The sequence below is a fragment of the Cololabis saira genome, chromosome 22 (assembly GCF_033807715.1).
Source record: "Cololabis saira isolate AMF1-May2022 chromosome 22, fColSai1.1, whole genome shotgun sequence".
NCBI classification, from domain to species: Eukaryota; Metazoa; Chordata; class Actinopteri; order Beloniformes; family Belonidae; genus Cololabis; species Cololabis saira.
This window is the reverse complement of record NC_084608.1, coordinates 20,069,168-20,091,123: the sequence shown is the minus strand read 5'-3', so window position 1 is coordinate 20,091,123 and position 21,956 is coordinate 20,069,168. Positions and strand designations below refer to the sequence as shown.

At 42.0% G+C, this 21,956-nt stretch overlaps 1 protein-coding gene across 9 annotated transcripts in view; it reads left to right on the top strand.

The window, feature by feature from the left end:
* The window catches only part of si:ch211-285f17.1 (sickle tail protein homolog), a 147,292-nt gene that overhangs the window by 23,381 nt on the left and 101,955 nt on the right, over window positions 1–21,956 (top strand). For 2 of the 9 annotated variants that reach the window (XM_061713448.1, XM_061713445.1), the window contains exon 1: window positions 10,575–11,054. The exons of 1 other annotated variant lie outside the window; for it this stretch is intronic. In XM_061713448.1, coding sequence (XP_061569432.1) covers window positions 10,721–11,054 — 334 coding nt within the window. In that variant the 5' untranslated portion in view covers window positions 10,575–10,720. Of the gene's footprint in view, window positions 1–10,573; window positions 11,055–21,956 lie in introns of those variants that run through there. 6 more of the 9 variants (XM_061713446.1, XM_061713447.1, XM_061713460.1 and 3 more) reach the window with 4 other exon arrangements.

Below are 21,956 nucleotides of genomic sequence, written 5' to 3'. Positions count from 1 at the left end.
AATTCTAATTGTAGGAGCAACCAAGAGTGATGCAACCCGGCCCATTTCTAATTATATAACATCAGTACACGATACAGTCTGATGGAGCTTAAGTTAAAAAAGCTTATTTTTCAAGGTCATGTTGAAGGTAGAAGATAGACCACACAATGTGGGAATACGGGACGTGTTGCTGCAGTAGTGAAGGAGGCAAGACAGCTATTTGAGAAATGAAACTTTTTTAAAACATTAAACTCCATTTACTATCACACTTTATCGAAAGCAGAAGTCAGCAAAGATGAAATGTTTATGCATTTAGAGCTGCAGAAGGACCTGACGTTGCTTAAATGTTTCATCTACATCAGGAGTTTTATGTGCATTTAGTACTTCCCAATGGTCTTAAAGAAAACCCTTTAGAAAAATGTAAATTTTTATTTTGAAAAGCAAGCAAGCTACTTCTTTTCATGGCTCTGCACAGTGGATCGTGTTCTGCAGTCAGGGGACTGATCTGGTCAGATATTGATATTGGCTTATTTTAATTTAATTCAAATAACTGGATATCAGCATGATGAGACCGATCAAATAAAAAAATAATTTTAAATTCAAACCTTTAAGTTTGTGCTGTTAAAACAGCTCCGCTTGATGTATCCAGCTCAGATGAAGCATTTTTGTTTAGGTTATTTGAAAGGTTGGACCATGTGAACATTTATTCAATTTGAAAACAACAATCAACAATAGCAAAAACCTGTCTTGGATATTGGAAACAGTATCTGTTTTCAGGAAGTATATTTTTGAATCTGATCAGAACTCGAACAATTGCTGCATCTCCACCGGATACCCTTTTAGACACAACTCTTCCCATTTATCTGGACTTGGCACCGGGGCTATGAGAATGCTGGCTTGTGAACGCTTAGTGTCGGAGGTGATGGGGCAAAAGTTCAAGACAAAAAGACTTTCTCAATGTTGCATGTGATTTGATGTGTATTGAGCGATGACGTCACAATAATAACTCAGATAACTGATAAAATTCATAACTTATAGTTTTCATTTCTAAAGGAGACACATGAACAACTTTCCCTACATTGCAACATTTTGGAAGTTTTCTTCAATTTGTTTAGAAATTTAGTGGAAACACACATGAAAGCCGAAGTTTTAAACGTCATTTGATGAGGTTTTCCTTGTGGTGCTCATTTAGAAAACCATAATTGTATCTTATGTTTGTGCAAGAATTACTCAAAGTCCTTGAATTTGAAAAACACATTATTTTATTGCAGTACCTCATCTCACCTCCTGTATGAAAAGTTTTAGCTCCTGTCTCCAAATTTTGGACATGGCAAATCAAACTTGGGACTTTTGAAAAATCATGACTCATTTGTTGTGGACATTCTGGACTTTTAATGACCTTGAAGTTGTTGTTTGATACCCAGAGGACTTGGCAATGAAAGGGCGTCAGCAGGCGAGTCAACGGTGATAATGACCCACTTCAGTAAAACTGAGCTGATTAGCTGGTGCTAATGCTCCAGACAGCTTTTCTCCAGACTGGGCAGCATCTGTTCATTTAAAAAAAAAATAAGTTGACAACCTCTTGTGGCTTGATTAATATTGCATTTACAGACCTGATGGCGTGGATAAAGTGTGACGTGTTGAGAGACTTTCCTCGGAGCCTGATTGGTCACAACTGTCAAGAGTCGTATTATCATCTCTTTTCTGGCTGTGAGTCACTTTTCTCCAGCAGGGAGATGGGTACACTCAACTGCAGAAGAGAGTAAATATGTTCTTGTTGGAAATAAAAAGCACAGTTACTTGTTACAGCATGATACAGCATGCCTTCCAGAGAGAGACTGGATTCACATGTTTTTATTATTAGGAATCTTTATAAAAAGCCTCTGATTGTTTGTTTGCTGAGTAAAATCAAGCACACTTGTTCTAGATAACGTGACAATTTCCAATAAGTTGTAGAAACAAACATTTTTTATATCCATTGTATAATACAACAAGGATGGGAATTGAAAAAGGAGCATTGCAGCAAGCAGACTTCAAGTATCGTTTTTATGCACAGACGCACATAAATAGTGGTGGATTTTGTCCGACTACAATGACAATCTTCCTTTGGGAATCAATAACGTATTCATTAAGTGTTTCAAAATGCAACATAGTTGTGCCACATCCTTTTGTGACAGTTTGTTGTTGTAAAACAGACATGTTACAGTTTGTAAAGGAAAATTAAGCAATGTAACCTATTTAGAGCCAAAAAACATAAACCTGTGAAACTCAGTGAAGACTGCATTTTTGCACCAGCATAGTTAGTTGAAATGAGGTGACTCTTACAGTAATGACTCATGATATAGCTGGAAGGAGGCTCTGAGGTGGAATGTAGAAAAAGACTAAACCAACCCCCAAGGGCTCGGAAAACAGACTCAACCTTAATCCTCTGCAGAGGGGCACGCAGCGCACCCTTCCCCCCTCATCAACCTCTCAAATCCCACAACCTCACCTCCACTTCCTATTTGTCCTTGGTGTTGTTGTGCGGTCAGCCAGCGAACAAGTTACAGCTACTGTTATCATTATTCATGTTAACCATAGAGTTGGGCTGTCTGCAGTTAATTACCAATGGTCCGAAATTGTGCTGTTTTTGGTTTACCCTAGGGACACCTTATCAGCACTGTGTTTAGCCATATCTTATTCATGCAACATGGACTGAGACCTGGACGTGTGGAGTATGTTCTGGGCCACATGAAGCAACCACCCTCTCACTGCTTTCAGATATGGTTTTATAAATTGAATTTATTAAGCGTCTATCAAGATACTCAGTTTTGCTATATAAGCAGCAGAAAACATGACACAACACAACACTATATAAGTAAATAATGGCAAACACATTTAAAACAAGTCCATTAAAGACTTTACGCCCGTCTGAATAAATTCGTTTTGAGCTTATATTTAAAGCAGCACAATGTAACTTTCAGCTTTTGTTGAGTTTGGCGGCTCCTTAGGACAAAAGCGGTAGTGCTTTACCAGAAAAGAACACTACATTTCCCATGAGCACCAGCGCGTACTGCCGGAAAACTCCTGTCCCTGTCGCGTGCATTTGTTTTGATATTGAATGAGAGAAAACGGGACGGACTTTCAAAACCACTTTTCTGTTTTCAGCGGTCGTTTGCAGGATGGATAGCGAAGAGGTAATGCATCTATTTTTGGCTAAACAATATAATATGACGATGTTGAAAAACACTAAGTTCAACTTGGTTTTATTAGTGAAGTCACCCCCGCCCCCCTGTCCTGTTTCAGCCAGATAATGCGCCCCAAACTACAAACGCTCTGGTTTTGTTCTACTGCACCTTTTTCCTGTCATGTTTTTTAGAGGGACTTCGTCATAAATTAGTAATCCAACATACTTGCTGACAAAATAAAAAAATACTTTATAACCTGGGAATAACTGAATGTTTTGCAGATCAGCCCTGCACAATTTTACAGTTCTCAGGAAAAATAGTAGAAATGTTCTATACATTTTCTTTGCGTTGGATTCTTTCCTCTAGTGCTGTAATTCTATTCAATTTTATTATTATTTTATAAAGCTTCCTCATTGCCAATTACACAATTTTATGATCACTATTATTATTCTGTGTCTGTTGTTGATATTGTCAGTAATTTTAGAATTACCAAAACCCAAGACAAATGTGAAAACATTCTAATTTTGATTCTTATTGTACATAGAACTCTACATTTACATTTGTATCATAACAATTCTGTCTCTTGTTTTATCCCCATAAATCCCCATCGGTCGGACATACCTCCTCGTCTTTCAGCTCACGCCAGCGAGTGAACGCCGGGCCAATGTTTATTCTTGTCCGGGCATTTAGCTTGTAACTCTCCCGCTTTCTTTTTTTCGCCTTCTCCGTTAAAACTTTTATTTTCTTCGGATTTTTCGCTGCTTCGGCCATAATAACAACTCTGCGTTTAGCTCAACACCAGTTCTCCTGAGCTCTGCGTTCCACGCCCCGCCCAGCTTTCGTCTCGACTGCAAATCGGGAAGGAGGGGGAAGTGACGTATGCCGTAAAGCAGTCAAAGCCGTAAAAAATTGTAGTTTTTTAGTGTGGAAGGGTTCCTACCATGCTCCTCAAGTTACTAAGGCCGCGTTCAGACTGCAGGCAAATCTGATTCATATCTGATTCCTTCTCATATCTGATTTTCAGGGCTGACTGTCCACACTGTTTTTAGCAATTGTCCAAATCGCATCTGGCTCTGTTCAGACTGAGCCACATCATTGACTGATCTGACGGGTTGCCGTAGCAACGACGTCGGAGCAGAGGCGTCATCAAAGATACTCTATACAGATATAATTTATTGAACGCCTCTGGCGTCACCCAGCGCGTGTATTGTGTGACGTCATGTAATTACGTGCGTTCTGCCCACCCAATCAAAGGTTATGGGGATCCTTTATTTTTTTGTAATTTTATTTTTTTATATATATCTAAAATAATCCCAAAATATCTGTACCGTTTCTGATTGGGTCGGCACTGCGCATCATTTTTAGACACAACAATGAACGCATACCGCAAAAGTTGTGTCTCGGCGGAGAGACCCGACGTCCCAGCAAAATTACCACAACAGAGGAGAGAAGTGTTCAGAACAAAACCACCAGCAAACTAACAAACAAACCAACAAAGCTCAGAGTTAACAAAACGAACCAGCAATGAACAACTGGCAGCCCCGCTCTTCAACCTCTCCTCCTGATGAGCTGACGGGCTGCAGGTTCAGGCTCACAGCGCGACTGAAGGCTGATTTATGGTTCCGCGTTACACCAACGCAGACCTACGTAGGGTACGCGGCGACCCGCACCTACGTGGAAATGCGGTCTTTTTTTCTGCTATTAAAACATGATTTGTAATGTGAATTTGCAACACTTAAACTACAAATAATAGTTTTTGACGTGACATCAGAGATTGTACATGCTCTCTGCGAAAGGATGAGTAGCTCCACAACTGGAAATGGGCGGGTGGTTTGGCGCATGGGTCTGGTCTGGCGTCGCGTCGGACAGTCAAATCCGATCTGAGTTTTTGGAGCTGTTCAAACTGAGACGCATCTGCCCAAATGTGATATGAATGCGATATGAAACTACCTCCCGGAGGTGGTTTCGATCTGGTTTGCAAAAATCGGATCTCATGCGGTTTGGGACTGTTCAGACTTCAAAAGAGTCATCCAGTTTCAATCTGGATGGGCTAAAAATCGGATATTGGCTGGCAGTCTGAACGCGGCCATAGTGCCAGTGAAAGTGATACCCAGATCTGATTTCCTGTAAATAAACAGAAAGAAGAGAATGAAAGTGGGTTACGTGGACAGATAGCGCTGGGTGTCATCCGCGTAGCAGTAGAATGGATGTTATACCTGCACAATATATGGCCAAGTGGAAGCAGGTAAATGATAAAAAAGTGGTCCAAGGACAGAGCCTTGGGGAACACCAAAGGAGAGGGGGAATGGGTTTATAGGATGTAAATATTTTCAACTAAATAAACTGTGTGCGAGCAGAGAGATGGGAGATTAAGCAGTCGTGGATAATATCTGAAATATCAATGGAGGCTAATTGATCAAAATGGTGTGAGAGATTGTGTTAAATGCAGTAGTCAAATCAGGGAAGATAAGGGTGAAAAGAAGTCCAGAATCAGCAGCTGTAAGAAGGTCATTGGTGATCGTAAACAGAGCTTGTGTTCTGTGTTGTGCGAAAACCGGACTGGAACTAATCATACAGGTCATTATAAAAGGAGTGAACTTAAGACCCAACTGGTTTTTTTTTAGAATTTTGGAGGGAAAAAGGAGGATTGAAAATAGGACAAAGGTTATAAAAATGATTTGGATCTGCACCAAGTTTCTTACGAAAGGGAATGGCTGTTTTGAGAGATGAAGGAACAATACTAAAGGTTAGTGATGGATAAACGAAGGCAGTTATGAGGGGGTAAGTGAATGAACGGATGCTTTAACAAGTTGGAAGAGGATGTAACTGATTACAGGGGATTGTTTGGTACCTGATACTTATTATTTGCCATTAGTTTTGCAATAGGCATAATGTTCCTAAAAATTAGTACCTGCCTGTGTTAAAGCATCAAATTCCTCAAATGTAATGCTTGGAGAATTTGATTTGTAATGTCTGGCGTTGCCAACCAGTCATGTTCCCATATGGAAATACACTTATAGAAAAACTCACAGAGAGAAATCTAGCTCTTTTTTGCACTGATATTTCAGCACTGGTAATCAATGTTATCAACATTTTTTTTTCAAACTGAGTTCAATCCATGAATCACTTACAATTGGCCTCTGTAGATGTCTCATTTTCAGGTCTTTACAACAATTATATCGGATGACTGCTTCTTGTACAGCATCAAAAATCTGCAGAGACAGCTTGACCTCGGTAGGATCAGCCTGCAGGTCCTTGATTTTATTTTCACTCCAGCTCCCGGTGAGGCATTCTTGCATTAGCGCTTTGGGGGCATTCACATACACGATCTTAGCCACATATTAGCAGCTTCAGCCATTGGCTATTCTGTAATTGTGAAGCTTCTTCAGAATCCACCTCTGGCGGCTTTGCATGCTGGTACCCCAGAGAGTAGAAGTTAGAGTTAGAAGTGTGCACACTTTCAGAAACTGATACTGTAAGGCGAAGTGTATCCGTGGCAACCTGGAAAATGGTTCTCAAAGCTCTGTGCATTAAAATGTGTTTTATTCTATTTTAACGCCAAATCATGAAGATCTCCTGCATTAAAGTGACGCAATGGAAAGTTTTTAACTCAGACGGTCCCCCTACAGGTGTGGAGGTTAGTCACTTTTTCTGCACTGTACAAGACTCCTGACTCGTCACATCAACGAGACCACTCGGGAGCTTAAAGGGCAGTTTACGTAGATAAAATCTGAATTGTAAATTTGAAGGTCAAGTGTGGGGAGAACATGAATCCGTCATGCTGGAGGTGCACACTGACAAAACCTTTGTAAAATACTTCAACATTTAGATTGTTAATCAGTACTAATCAAAACACCCCCCCCCCCCCCCAAAAAGCAATAGGTGTAATAATTTGTAAAATACTGAAATTAATTAGTAAAGCTTTGTGTAAATCATTCAAATGCTTTCAATGAAATAATTATAAATGAATGAATTATTAAAGAATAGATTGTGAATAGATTCCATTTCTCTTCAAGAGAAACAATAAAATGTAGTCTGCGTTAAACTTTTTGTGAAAACTGTGCAAGTGAGTTCTAGGAATAAAATGTCTTCATAAAAACAGTCGAGGGTCAGCGCAGGGCAGTGTTAACGAGATATTGTAGCTGCACTGGAAACTGAAATAATGAGCTGAGCGTTTGTATAAAGCTCATAAAGCCAAGAACTGTGAAGTCCAGATTTAACGTCCTTCATCTATGTAAATAATCTAAATTAAAAAAATCCTCTGACCCATTGTTAATGAAAGCAGCTTCAAATTACGACGCAATTCTCAAGTTGTCCCATGCTCATTGAAGCAGGGTGTGCGTTGAAATATAGGCAGCGTCTGCACAAACAGCAAACAAATAACGCTTAAGCTACAGCTCGGTTAATGGGGACTGAGTTGTTGATAACCTATCCCCCCAGGTTTAAAAATAACCATCAGCCTGAAAAGTCACATAATTAGAGAAATACCACGGAGGCTCTGAGGCAGCCCTACTGAGCCATCTGCCCCTCTTATGTATGTATAGTGTGTATATATATATATATATATATATATATATATATATATATATATATATATATGTATATGTATATGTATATATATATATATATATATATATATATATATATATATATATATATATATATATGTGTGTATGTGTGTGTGTGTATAGAGCAGCCACTACTCCACTCACTTATAGACCACGAGCAGCAGAAATCTGTGGGATCTGTGCACCATCATTATAAAAACCAGCAACTCCCTGCACAAACCTGATCCTCTGGTCTGAGCTTGCAGCTGGGGGAGGAAGCGTTGCCACTTTTCTGCATGAATCCAGTTCCATATCATCAAATAATCATACTCCACAGGTTTTGTGTTTGAAGTTGGAACATTCGTGATAGATTGTTTCCCACTTGTAATTTGAAATGCTCATTAACTTCATGCCAAAATCAACACACTTTGTGATCAGTCAAATTATACTAAATCACAGGCTTGATTAGGAAATGCAAATTATATCCATCCCTAAATTCTATGGTATTGAAATCCTTTTATCCAAGTTTCCGCCATTTGTCTGCTGTGCTGTCAGGACTGGCTTTAAGCCCGGGAGGCATCCAGTCCACACGGAGGGCTTTCATTTACTCCAAAACGCATACACTGATGCACAAATAGCCATAACCAAAGAAGGAGAAAGTTTCTATTTGAGCTTCTTTCTTAGGGTTGATGTAATCCTCAGTAATACGATGTTGTAAACATCATAAACCCACATATATAATCTGACATAATTCTAATTTCTCTTCTTATGGCAATGTCTCGAGCACTTTGAATTTTTTTTTTCCCTTCCTCAAATCCACGCAGCAGTTCCCAAGAGATTCTTAGCCCTCCGATTTTGTCAGCGAACTATTCATTGGGAAAGTATGTAGGTCAATCTGCTTACTCTTTATCAAGACCCACAGAGATGAGTGGCAATGTGACAAATATTTCATATCTGCATGATCAGTGATGGCAGTTGTCATGTTCAGGGGGATTTAGCTGTGTAAATGGCGATCGGCGGGGGGAAGGGAAACCTGAGATGTTGAAATACATCAAAACGGCTGTCAGAATACCTCCGCTGGAAATCTCTTTGAAAACTTCCCCTTGTGTGTGATCATGCCACACAGTTCAGTGGCTTCAAATAGTCAGTGTTCTGGGGATTCTCAGTTTCATGCTATCTTAATGGCACAGAACCAGTTCAGAGGGAGAGAAAACGTCCATCTTTACAAACTAAGCCCGTTTGAAGAGTCCGTGTGGACCGCTGCTCTTTTACAGCATGTTGCCTGAACAACAGCTGATCCTTTTCGCCCGCTGTAATCCATTTTCTGGTGTTTAGTCTGTGGGCCATGCGGCGCATCTCTGCGAGTTATGTCACGCGTCCGTTTTCGCGTGCTGCGGCACATTACACAAGGGGCACGGGCCGGCCGCTGTAAATAGCCTGACCCCGTCTGCGGGCGTTGGACGAATTTATAGGATTGTGCTTTACGTCAGTTTGCGTCAGCAGAGTATGTTTCTCCCGCTGAAAAAGAGACCATTCGTTTTTTTTCTACACCTGCTATCATCCCGGCTGTCATCGGGTGAGAGACGGGGTACATCCCAGAAAGGTCAGCGGTCCAGAAACGGGCCGAGTTTGCAAACTTACAGGCGTTGCCATAAAATCATTCCTTTACAGTTAAAGGTGATTCATCCCTTAATGCGCTGCTCTGGCTGTCATCACTGTCAAATTAGGAGGACATTTCTGTGGGTCAGGCAGTTTCTGCAAGCACGCTGCCAAGAGAAAAGAAATATTTGCACTCTATAAAAGAAGCCTAGCCTTTTTGAAACATGCATAAATATGTATAGTGTGGTGAAATCTCTTTTTTCTTGTTGCCGCTTTGAATTTTCAGTGGAGAAGATCAGAAAAGCTTTGCTGTGCATCTTTCTCACACACACACACAAACACACGCACAGCACACGCTGTAATTCTCTGTAAATTCCACCGCTGATTATGTTGTGCCGCGCATGTGTGTGCGCATGTGTGTGTGTGTGTGTGTGTGAGTGTGCATTCCTGCCTCCGGTCGCCGGAACATCTCATCACATGTGAGGAGTATCGCGCAGGCTGGGTTTGAAAGAGAGCAACAAAACAAAAGATGAAGAAAGAGGAGCGAGGGAAACTAGGACGAGGTGAAGAAGTGATGGCAACAGACCGTGGATCTGAGCGCTCGGCTGATGACGTGAAGCGCTGCACACACATCTGGAACAGCTTGCACAGCTGCACCTGAAAAGAAGGGGCTTCTCGGCAGTGCCTCTGCCGGCACTTTCCTGCTCCTCTGGGTTTCTTTCTTTCTTTTTTTTTTTTTTTCGTGGTTTGTAAATCTTTCGCTCTCTGATTACTGTATGCCAGAGCACGGAGCTGGTTTCCCGCTGTGCGTCAGCAAGGATGAGCGTGTAAACCCGGAGCAAAAGAAGAGAAGAGAGACAAGGGAATAGAAGACTAGAACATGGGAGGAAATTATTAAGCATGAGGAGGGAGACAGAAGTTCCCAACCCTAATGTGAGTGTGGCTAAAGAAGAGTGGAGGCAGGAGACATTTACAAGAAGAGGGATGGAGGAGGAGAGTGTGTGAAAGACCGAGAGGCAAAGTGGGGATTAAGAAGCCGGAATGCGCTGACACTGGAGACCCGAGTTTCTATTTGCATTTGGCACAGCACATCCTGTCACTCCACAGGTTTTTCCACATACACCTATTCACCGGCACACTTGTGCGCTCACTGTTTGCTTTGGAGGATGATCCCAGGAGGCAACGGCAGGAGAGCTCACCTTCCTGGGAGCTATTAACTCCAAGCAGTTGCCTCCCACTTAGATTCCCAAAAGTTACCCCCCCTGCTCCACCTCCCTCCTTCTGACCCCGTCAGCCTACCTGCACTAGTCGCAACACGCTGCAGAGTCACGAGTGAGAGCTGAGAAGCCCTGGAGTCCCCATGGGACACAGCTGCAGTCACCCCTGACTGAGAAAGACTGATCTCTTCGCTCCCGGCTGACCTGCAGGATGTCTAAACCCTCCAGGCTGGCCCGGCCCCCCTCGGCAGGGACCGGATCTAAGCTGCCCTCCCCGAGGAAGGAGTGCCCTGGCACCGCTGGCCGGGCCCGGGTGGTGGGAGTGGGGGAGAAGCTGATGAGGGCAGGCAACGACTGCGTCCTGAACAGGCAAAAGCCTTTAATGGAAGCTGTGTCGCGGGACAAAGCTCGCAGTGACGGCCAGGCTGAGACTCGATTCCCGAGCCAAAGTCCAGGTGAGAAGGGCCAAAATGTGGAAATGGTCGCGTCCAAAAGCCGGATCAGCCCACCAAAAGCCTCAAGCCAGCTGCAAGGCTGTGTGCACAGTAAGTAACCTACATATGTTGTAATCTGTAAGGTTTCTCATGGTTTTCGGCTTACGGCTCACACGTTACACCTTTCATGTATATAAAAAAAAAGAAAGATCAGTGGCCACTTCAGACTCTGGTTTGGACTTCATACAAGACCTCATACGTTGGACCATAGCGTTCTTATTGTTGCGAGTCCATTTAAGTGGCCTCTCCATTGTCTACTATGTGGATAAAGTCTTCCAGTCTGTAATCTCTTACAAACCCGTGACATAGAAATTAGATGAACTTGTAAGATTTTGCCAGAAAGGAAATGAAACGGGACAGGAAGTTCAGTTTTAATAACGGTTTCGGCAGGTTCGACGTATCTGGTGTATTCTGTTATCCCAACTTATTGACCTTATTTTAAGAAATGAGAAAGTTTCATCTGGATGAAGTGAGAGGTGAAACTGAATAAGACCTCTGTCACTGTCACCCTGTGTTGCTGTCCACCGGCTCTCATCATTACATCTGGTCTTCTCACCAGATTCCCAACCCTGCAGGGCTCCACTTTGCACATCTAGTGGGGACACAGTCATCTTATACTCCCAAATTAAACCTGTCACAATCACTTATGACGAGAGATGAGTTTTGTGGACGTTTTGTCTATACTGTTAGTGTTTCCCAGGAGAATGACTGGCAGCCTTTGTTTGAGCTGTAAAAATGTTTCCTGTCAGTCACCCTTGAATCACTCTGGGCTGTTCAGCTTGTAGCCGACGGCAGCAGTTAAGGATTGTGAGGAGAGTTAAGGAGTGGGGGTGATGTAGATGTAGCGGTGAGTCAAGTAACAGAGTGACAGAAGGAGGCCAGGAATGTGAGCAGGGCATGCTGGGAAATCAACAGGTCCCGAGTTGTGTCTGCATGTGAATCCCTCCCCTCAGTAAAGACAGGTTAGGGGTTATAAGGGGGCAGGTTTGTACTGGAAACCAGATGTGCCTCTCCGTGCAGCTTGCATGCTCCTCTTTAGAAAAATAAATGCCCTATACAGAATTCATTCACTTCTTATGACTGAGGAGATGGGAAGGGATGTTTTTTTTCTCCTAGTTTTCAAGTGTTTTTTTGGTTGGTCTTCTTGTTATTCTGTCCTCTCAGTCATTATTGTACTTCTTTGTCTAACGCCCGCTCTGCTTTTGTTTCTTCCTGAGTCATTCCCCTTTTCATTCCTATGTCTCCTGTCGTGTTTTGGCAGCAATTGAATTGCTTAATGAAAGATGCCACAATGGAACACACACACACACACACACACACACACTCACACACACACAGACTTGTAGAGGACCATGAGAAAGAATAAGTGAATTGTGCATACGCTTTACATCTCAGCTCTGTTCTGCAGTGGGTTTTCAAGTTTGAGTTTTTCTTTGGAGCCTGTGAGAAATATGCACGTCTGGACGGCAACTTTGAAGTTCTGCATTGTAAAGGCAGTGCTTCAGCAAGCCCGTTTCTCCAGAAACTTCCAGACCAGATCAATGATTCCACTAGCCTTTGATGCAACACTTTATTTTCACACGCCATGCAGCGTCTTCACTTTGGGCAACTTCTTTAACCATATGGTAACTATTTGGAGTTAGAATATAGGCCAGCGTGCTTGTTTTGCCTTTTCTGCAGTCTAACAGGCAGGTCATCACATTCGATGACTTTGCCAGGTCTCCGTCTCTCAGTTAATGTTTGTCACAGTGCATGACGGCAGCTTTAGCACAGGCCCACAGGGTCAAACGGAGATGATGCGCACACTGCTGGCAGACAATAAGCGCGTGTGACAGGTGACATTTCCACTGTGTGAAAGCTGCAGACCTGACTGCTGCTGGCCAAACGGCCCAATTTCAGTCTTACAGTGGCAGCTCATACTGAGAGTGAAATCTATTTGACATTTTCTGTCAGGAGAGAGTATAACATTAGTCTGAAGCAAAGATTCCAGTTCATCATTCTTTTGATACCACAAGAGACCCTATCAAACCACAGTTTATGGCAAGCAGACTTTCTGCTTGGATGCAGATGGACAGTTTGTTAACACATATGTGGGAGCTGAACCTCCAACTTTCTGGGTTTTTGACAAATAAAAAATTGTAAACATATTGGTGTCTTGCAGAAAGCTCTATTATCTCAAAGTGAGACCACGTACCTCTGGTTGAAGATCAACCATTGTGGGAAGGAGAGTTACTCCATGTGATTTAATAAAGTCAATAACACCGGTAGACCTCGTATGAATCAGAATTAGTTAATTTATCGATTGTTTATTGATTTACTGATCACACCATATCAAACAGCATTATATTGCTGAAGACTTTCATTCCCACAAATGCGTAATGCCTCTATTTGCCATCATTTAGAGCAAAAAAAAAGCTCTAGAAGTGAGTTTTTTTTTGTTCTCTCACAGTTCCAGTGTGGTCCTGGGGCCTCATTTATAAAAGAGTGCGCAGGATTCATACTAAAAGTGCACGTAAAGCCAAATGCCGAAAATGGCGGGCGCAAAAAAAAATCCGGATCTATAAAACCCTGTGCACGCACACTTGCACGCAATGTTGGCTTTATAAATCACAGTCCAGCTGGAAGGTTGAGCAGCTGAATTCGCCTCATATCCCGCCCTATACACGCCCACTTTTTACCATAAATGGGCAATGCAAAGTACATGATGATTGTATTTGCATATGAATGAGCCTGCTGAGCATGTGCAGCGGCTTCCTGCAGCCTGTTTGGGCGTCAGGATGAATAAAACGTGTCGAGCCACCGTGCCACTAAATTTCACAGAGACTGAGATCGAAATGTTGTGGATGAGGTGGAGGACAGGAAAACAACATTATTTGGTGGTCACAGTAAAAGTATAAATAGTATATAAATAGTATAAAATAATACATATTATTATAATAATATAATAGTGAGTGGCACGTCGTTGCTGCGCTAAACGCCGTAAGTTATGCGGCGACGCGCACCGTACAGTGCGCGTCGCCGCGTAACCTACGGCGTCACCCTTCGGCGTAGGCTCTGCGTCGATTTAACGCGGAACCATTATTTAGGCTTACGCCCGCGCGTAAAGGTTTCACGCACGCGTAAAACTCATTATAAAAAAAATCTGAGTTCCTTTAGGGGCTCCTCCTGTTTTGTGCGCAAGCAAGCTTTATAAATGAGGCCCCAGGACTGTTGTAAATGTGAGTTGAGACCTGAGCTCTAGTCACAGAGAGCAGTACATGTGGACTTGTTTACCAGCCGAAGCCAAAATCTACAAAACCAGCAGAAACTACCAAAGAATAACGGTTTTAGCTTATAACAACAGTGGATGAAATCCCAGCTTTCACTGCATCTCCATCATTAGCTGCAATGCCGTCTATTTGTTGTATCTTCTACAAATAAACATACATTCTCTAAACGTTTTTTTTTTTTTTTTGCCAGGATGTGGCCAAAGTACACAAAAGACACTGCTGTTAAGTCACAACAGCTTCATAAAACAATGTAAGCTGGATAGAAAAGCGTATAAATACACCATTCATCCTTTTATTACATTGAAATATCATAAAGATTTGATAGTGTAACTTTAATGAGTAAATATTACTCAGTTGCTGTAGTTGAAGTAGTTGGAAGTACAGCTAACCCTATCAACCCGAACCTTAACCCGATTTGAATAACAATGTCCTGATAGGAAAACAACGGCTGTGTCAACTCCAGCTGGTCGGACTGTGGCTCAGGTTCACAGAGGCCGTTCAGCATACATTTGGAAGTCCACTAAGACACCGAAAGGCAAGCGGGAAAAGGAAGACGAGTAAACATCAGCACACCAGCGCATCATTAATTCTCTGCATGGCTACGTCAAAGTCAGAGCAGCCACATCCTTGTGCAGAAATGAATCCAGACTCTGCCGACATGCTCACTGTGATATTCATACTATAATTTGGGTCAGCTGTTCCAAAGTTTTCCATGCTGATGGTGATTTGTTTTATTTTTTTTGTTGCAGTTGTTGTTTCCTGAGCTTATCTAACCGCTGCAGATGATAAAATTTACATTGCAGGGCATCTCATCGTTGAAGGTATCTGGAAAGGTTAAAGTCTGGAAAGACTTTGGCTGATAATGACTAAACATCTCTCTCGCTCTCCTATCAGTCTTCGCCATCTTCCAGACTTTGTTTTAGTCTGGATCAACTTGAAAGCTTTTTTTTCAAATCTTGTGTATAACCATATGGGTCTTTTGAATCCATGGCCCATCATGCATGGATTCGTCCCAGAGTTACTCATAGTCTGGATGACTTCACCTCCTGGTGATGGAGGAAATGAGCGAATAAAAGAAACTGAGAACAGTGGTGTTTCGGAGGCACAATTACTTCTGCTCAGATGTGTCAGGCTCGCGGCTTCGTTGTGTAACCACATCAGGATGTGCAGGGATGCTTCAGGCTGTCTGAAAATGTCAGAAGTTAGTGAGACAGTTCAGGTGTTTTAGTGTACGTATTCATAACTGTTGAGAACTTGAAGCCTTATGGATGTGAATCACCTGTGAGGGAAGTGTTAGACACATATATGGGCTTACTGCATGTATAACAGCAACTCCACGCCCTTTCCTCTTTGTGGGGATACTTGATGGGGCAGAAGTCTCCTGGATAGAGAGCTCTACGCCCCCTCCCACCCCCTCAGTACACTGTATTTTTTTTATTCAGTCTCTTTTAATATATCATGAATTGTGTTTATCTGTGACTTGCTTTTTTCATGCTGCCCTACTTTCTTTTATAGTAAAGTTGAAAGAGCAGCTTAGAGTTGTGAGTTCAACATCTGGGATGTGATCGGCCGTCTCTTTGACAGTGAAGCTGGGAGTGGGGATTGCCTTAATTGCGGTCTCTCTTGACTACCAAAATCACTAGTTGTCCCAGGCTTTTTCATTTTTGACAAAAATCAAACAGACTACAGGAATAAATGGCGGACTCTCTCGCATTGCAACAATCGGCACATAAAACGGATTTCACATTCAGCAGAAGTCTGTTCCGTGAGCTGGCATGTCTCCTTCAGAAACGTGTTTTATTTTTGGACTTGTTTATCCTTTCAATCCCACGGACAGGTACAAGCTTCTTTTTTTTGTGGCCGATGCAGGAGGATGCAGTCACAGACTTTTATATTACCGATTTAAATGATTTTACGGGGATGTCTTTTTCGTTTCAAAGGACATTTATCAGACCATCTCACAGGAATTTGAACTCGTAGAGTTTGCACCAAACCAATTGGAGTGGGGTAGGATGGGTTTGCAGTGACCACTGTTCAAAATAACCAGATTGGCTGCTGTCATATCCTTTGTTTTTTTTGATTGGTTGTGTATCTATCCAATGGCATCCAGAGGGAGTTTCTTCTGAGCCCTCTGGAAATCAAAGTGGAATCCAGAGGAACCAGACTAAGTCTTTGTATGAAAGAAGGCCGGGAAAGTTTGAATAATGCTACTCTGAAGTCAGCGTGCTTGAACTCAACCAGGTCTGTATTTTACACCAGTTTAGATCGCCCATTCACGAGCCAGTATCCCAAACAGTTGTTGCACTTCTGGGCCAGCGGTGGAAGTGCTAAGAGGGCTTAGCAACATGAGGTAGAGGCAGTATTGAGTAAATAATGCAAGTACTGGAATAGTGCCACAATACCCGGTCGATATGAAAAAAAGAGCAACACTGACATGATGAGTAGTATTCTTTGAAGTTTTATATAAAAAACTCTCTAATAAAAGGGCGAAACAGTTAAAGAAGTATAAAAATTTAGAATGAAAAGATGGCATTTATCATCCATTTATGTCAGTGCATCTTGTCTCCTCAGATATCGGCCTTTCCTTTGGTTATTTTTTTTCCTTTTCTCTAACTATTGACAAAAGCCAACTGGAAGAGCATTTATAAGTTTTGAAAGCACGTTTCTCCTAAATGTAGAAAGGAAAGAAGATTCAATGTCTGCATGTTTTCTCAGCTGTGGGAGACAATTTACCTTTGTCCTTGGTTTGTCAATAAGAACCCCTTGACTGAATAGGAGTCCGATGAGTCATTAGAAGCATGAGACGAGGTGAGTTAATGGTGTCTTCACAAAATAAGTGGATGTGACTCATCCGTCGAACACAAACAGACAATAATTGGGCCACTGAGCAAGAAGAAAGGGATTGAGTTGTGCGACAACTCGTGGGATTTGACTGTAAGTCCCCCCTATCGGGACTGGTTGGTGTGTGTTTTTCTTTCGAGGTGTAGCATGGGACGCTTCCTCCTTATCCTGAACCTGCCCGGTTCTCTAGGAGAGACAGCAGAGGGGATTGGGTTTCTCAGCCTGTCAGATTAAGGATTCAAGAAAAAAAAAGACAGAAAAAGTCTTAATCTCTGTCATTCCTGTCCCAACATCCAGACTCCCAGTCCCTGCTTGTTGTTGTTTTTTTTATAAGTTAATGTCAGACTGGTTATCATATCTGCATCTCTTGCATATTAACTCTCCTTTGTGGTCTGTAGTTTGGCCTGATTACCAAGCAAAATCTTCAAAGCAAATTCTGCAAATGTGGCATGAAATTCCTTCAAATGAGACATCTCGCTACGAGGTTGTTTTGAAATTCGTGTGTGTTCTGGCTTAGAGCATAAATGTGGTTAATTCAGCCAGCTGAGGAATGTAGGCGGACACAAAGACTCCCTCCAGGTTTGCTCTCAAGTAGTCAACAGAGAAATCAATAAGTCTCCACTTCCCCTCTTACACCATTTTGCCTTTAAGGCAAATGTGATGTGCTGTGTGTCTTGTTTTCTCTTCCTGTGTACGTGAGCGTGAGAGAATGTGCACACAGATTGCTAGCTGTGCAATCTCCTGAATATTTAAAGGCGACTCAAACAGAAACTCCTGCTGTGTTTGTTTTCTGCACATGAAAACTCTTCAATGGAATTGATGTCCCTTAATATCTTTCCTTGAAATGACACAGCAGCCTTTTATGGTACATTTACATGTTTGGTTATTTGCATGAGGAATAGTTAGTCTCTAATGTTGATTTTTTTTTTCAAAAAAGGTTAAGGAACTTATCAGTTGAAGGGCAACAATGCTCCTTACTGGTTGTCTGCACAATCTTTGTCAAGGAACGAAAGTTTGGATGTGGCAAGACTAAAGACGTGCAATAATATTAAACACGTCTGGTTTTGTCTTAACACCAAGAGGTTGCCCCACCTCAAGCAAGGCTCTGAATGATTTCCTTCCTTGAAATTGCTGGCAAGGACGGCATTAGACAAAGATGCAGTGTGAGCTCTGAGCCAGTTTCACACAGCCTGTTAAATACGAGACGGGCGTCTCACTGTTGAGTGCCGTCGTTCTTTGCCAGCTGACAGAAACAGATTGGGGATTCCACGTTGATGCTGCTGAATCGATGACTGCGTGTAAAAGTCTCCCGTCATGGTGGTAACGCACCACTCTGACCAGCGACGCTGTCATTCGGATGATTCGGCAACAGCTGGCGCGCTGTGTGTAAACATGCATTGTTGCAGCCCGGGGCCTCCTCTGCTCGGTCCGTGCTTACCAACAGGGAACAGCGACAACTTCACAAGGATGTCTTTTTGTCTTGAGATGATGCAACTGCTGTTTGAAAAGGGGTTTGGATTTATTGCTGATCTGACACTGATTTATGGAGTATCCCATTTCTTTATGAGCAGGCAGTTGTTCTCAGTTTCATGTCTCCTCTCATTTAATTAGCAGCGTGAAAGAATTATCTTGCAAAACATTTAACCTTTCTTTTGAATGAAACAGTCCTGAAATTGACTAATTGGTGACCTAAGGCCTAACCCTCCTATATGAGCGTAGATCACATGATCCATCTTGAAGAAGCTACCGCCGAGTCTGTCAGAGGATTAGAACATGTGATGAGGCTTCAGAGGTGGGGATTCAAGTTTAGGCTGACTCTGCATCATGTGTTGGTATGGTACACTAGCTAGTTGGTCTGTGTATGTGGTGTATTCTGCTTAAAGAACACTTTTTTTGAAATATGAAAGCTCGCAGAGATCTCTTAATTGAATGAATGAATGAATGAATGAATGAATGAATTGTTTATTTCGGTTACATTACATTATTTGCAATTCAAACTGTGTGTGTGTGTGTGTGTGTGTAAATGACAAAACACTTTCATACAAGTTTACACTCATCAGTTTCACACAAAAAATAATAATAAACTCTGTAACCGAAAAAGGAATAGGCTGAAGCCAAAGCTTATATTTGCCTACCCTGTACTTTCCAACAGAAAACCCAGATTATCTGCAATATGAAAAGAAACAAAAAGAGAAATTTCCCTTTAAATTGTTCTGCTTAACCAAATTATACTCCAATCATTTAGCATTGTAATCCTTAATTATTTTACTTTTCAATATTTTTTTAAAATTCAACAGAGATTTACACAGTTTCACTTCATCACTAAGTTGATTCCATAATTTGACTCCCAAAAATGACCCCAAAAAATTGACAATTAATGCAGTTCTCAGTTGATGGATAGTGTGACTTTGCGTTCCCCAGCAAGCTATTAAAATGATCACAGTTTTTTTTTTTTTTAGTTTGTGATTCAGATAGGAGTAGTAATTGTGATTCACAGTTCAGGACAGAGAGGGTTGTCTGTGTTTACTTCTTGGTTGACTCCTTATCTTTGTTAGGGGCAAATGCATAAACTTACAAGACAGGCTTCTCTGTGCTGGAAGAAAATCCTCCTTTATCTGTAGATGTCAGCTGTAATGACTGCAGTGGAGTAAAAACATCATGCAAGTCTGATTCACTGTGGAAGTGCCAGACTTCTTGACTTAAGTTTTGTTGTCTTCTCTGGCACTTTATTACAGCTGCAGCTCTTAAAGCTTCAGGATTGCCTGTGTCTGTCCCAGTTTCCAGCACTAAAAGTGACAGTAGACTGTAACAGCAACACGACTCTGCAAACAACCAGGATCAAAGGAAACTGATTTCTTAAAAGGCTGCCAGATGAAGACTTTTCATCTGTGATCTGTTTCCAGAAATGGCAGGACACTTAAGGAATTCTAAATACAAAACATGATGCAGTGATGTGTATAGTAACACTACAAAAACAGCGCATCAAATGTGTAAACTGAGAAATCTGCTCATTCAGCACAATGCCAACCTCATATTTAAGTAGTGCCAGCTCATGAGTTGGACAATTCAAATAATAGTTAAAAGAAATAGAGCTTGAGTATGAGAAGAGCTAAAAAGTTCAGGCGGCAGTTATGAAAAGGTGCTCTTAATAACACTGCGGACGGGTAGTTTAATGATTTACCGGCCTCATTTCTAAATGTTGAGGATTCCTCCTCTCTGGTCAAAGAAATGATTAAACAGAGAATTGGTTTTCATAAGCTGAAAGCTAATACTGACTGGCTATCATCTTTTCTCGTCTCATCTAGATAAATTTATAAGTCTGCATCCTGCATGAGACCATCTGGCTTGTCATCAGCCACAGGTCTGGGGCAAAGCTGTCCTACCTGCAGCCAAGAGTCAAGACCTAATCCCATAGTGATCCAAAACCTTGCAATACTTGGGAATTCCTTTGTTGTAGCTGTTTGGAAAAAGGACAGAAGTCCTGCAGAAAATTTGAAAGAGCTGACCACATGAAGCATCTGTCTATCAAAGTTGCACAGATAATTCAGCCAGTCAGATAGAACCAAGTGGTACCACATGGAATCAGTCAGTGATTAGGAGCCACAGTCTGTGTCAGTGCACAAACTCGACTCATAGCTTCCAATTCAGGATGCCGATCAGACTTAACCTTTGTCTTTTGTCCATAAACTGACATCACGGAGCCAGGGAAGCTAGCTCTTGGGACAGACATCACAGCAATCTAGCAGGGGGTCACTGAAGTATTTGCCACGTTTAAAAGGACACAGGCAGTAAAGTGGCTCGGCGGTTAGCTCTGTGGCCTCACAGCAAGAAGGTTCCTGGTGTGGGGGTTGCATGTTCTGCCCATGCTTGTGTGGGTTTTCTCCAGGAACTCCAGCTTCCTCTCACAGTCCTAAAAGACATTCATGTCAGGTCAACTGTAGATTCGTGTCCTAGGAGTGAACGTGTACGGTTGTTCGTCTGAACAGGGTGTACGCCTACCTTTTGCATGAAAACAACTGGCAGATCTTCGTGGCACTGAATAGGAATAAGTTGGTATAGATAATGGATGGTAGATGGAAACAGGAGATCCCAAATATAGGCAATTTAAATTTAATACCAAGCAATAATTTTAAAATATTTGCATTTAAAGGTTAAGGCCTACGTTTAGACCTGGTATGAACAGCCATATTGTGTCAACTGATCACAAAGACACAGCAAAGACCACATCTATTGATGTATTTACCTGCAAGATGCAGTAATGCATCAAACCACAGATAGTTTTTAGGAAGTGTTGTTTAGCTCTTGCAGTCTCGCACCTCTGTTGTCCTGGTTGTCCCCTGCAACAACGGTGTATGGCTCTATGCCACACATGAGCAATGATGACCTCCTCACAGAGCTATATGAGCTGCCTCAAGGTAGAGGCGAGTAAGAGAAAATCATGTCGGAAGAGAAAATGACAGACTGACCAGGAGAGTGAAAAAGATTCACAGCTGGTGTCTCTAAGACAAATTGTTCACGTTGCATAGATCCCAATAATTTCTCTCGAAAACCGTCAGAGGAAAGAATCTCTGGACAGAACATCAGGGAGTTGAGCTTTGCCCAATTTTATGAGCATCCAACGGACGGCCATTATCCTATCAAAGTATACTTTGTTGTCTACGTCAGTAGGAAGAATCGCCATTGGTCCATTGTGTAAGTGGTTATATTAGACCAGAGTATGTGGAAACTTGCTCCATTGTTAAAAACCATGGACGACGATCTGATGGGGACTGTGGCAGGATTTCTACGTATTTATGATACCTTGCCGCCTGCCTTCTGGGACAGCAAGCGGAGAAAGGAGGCA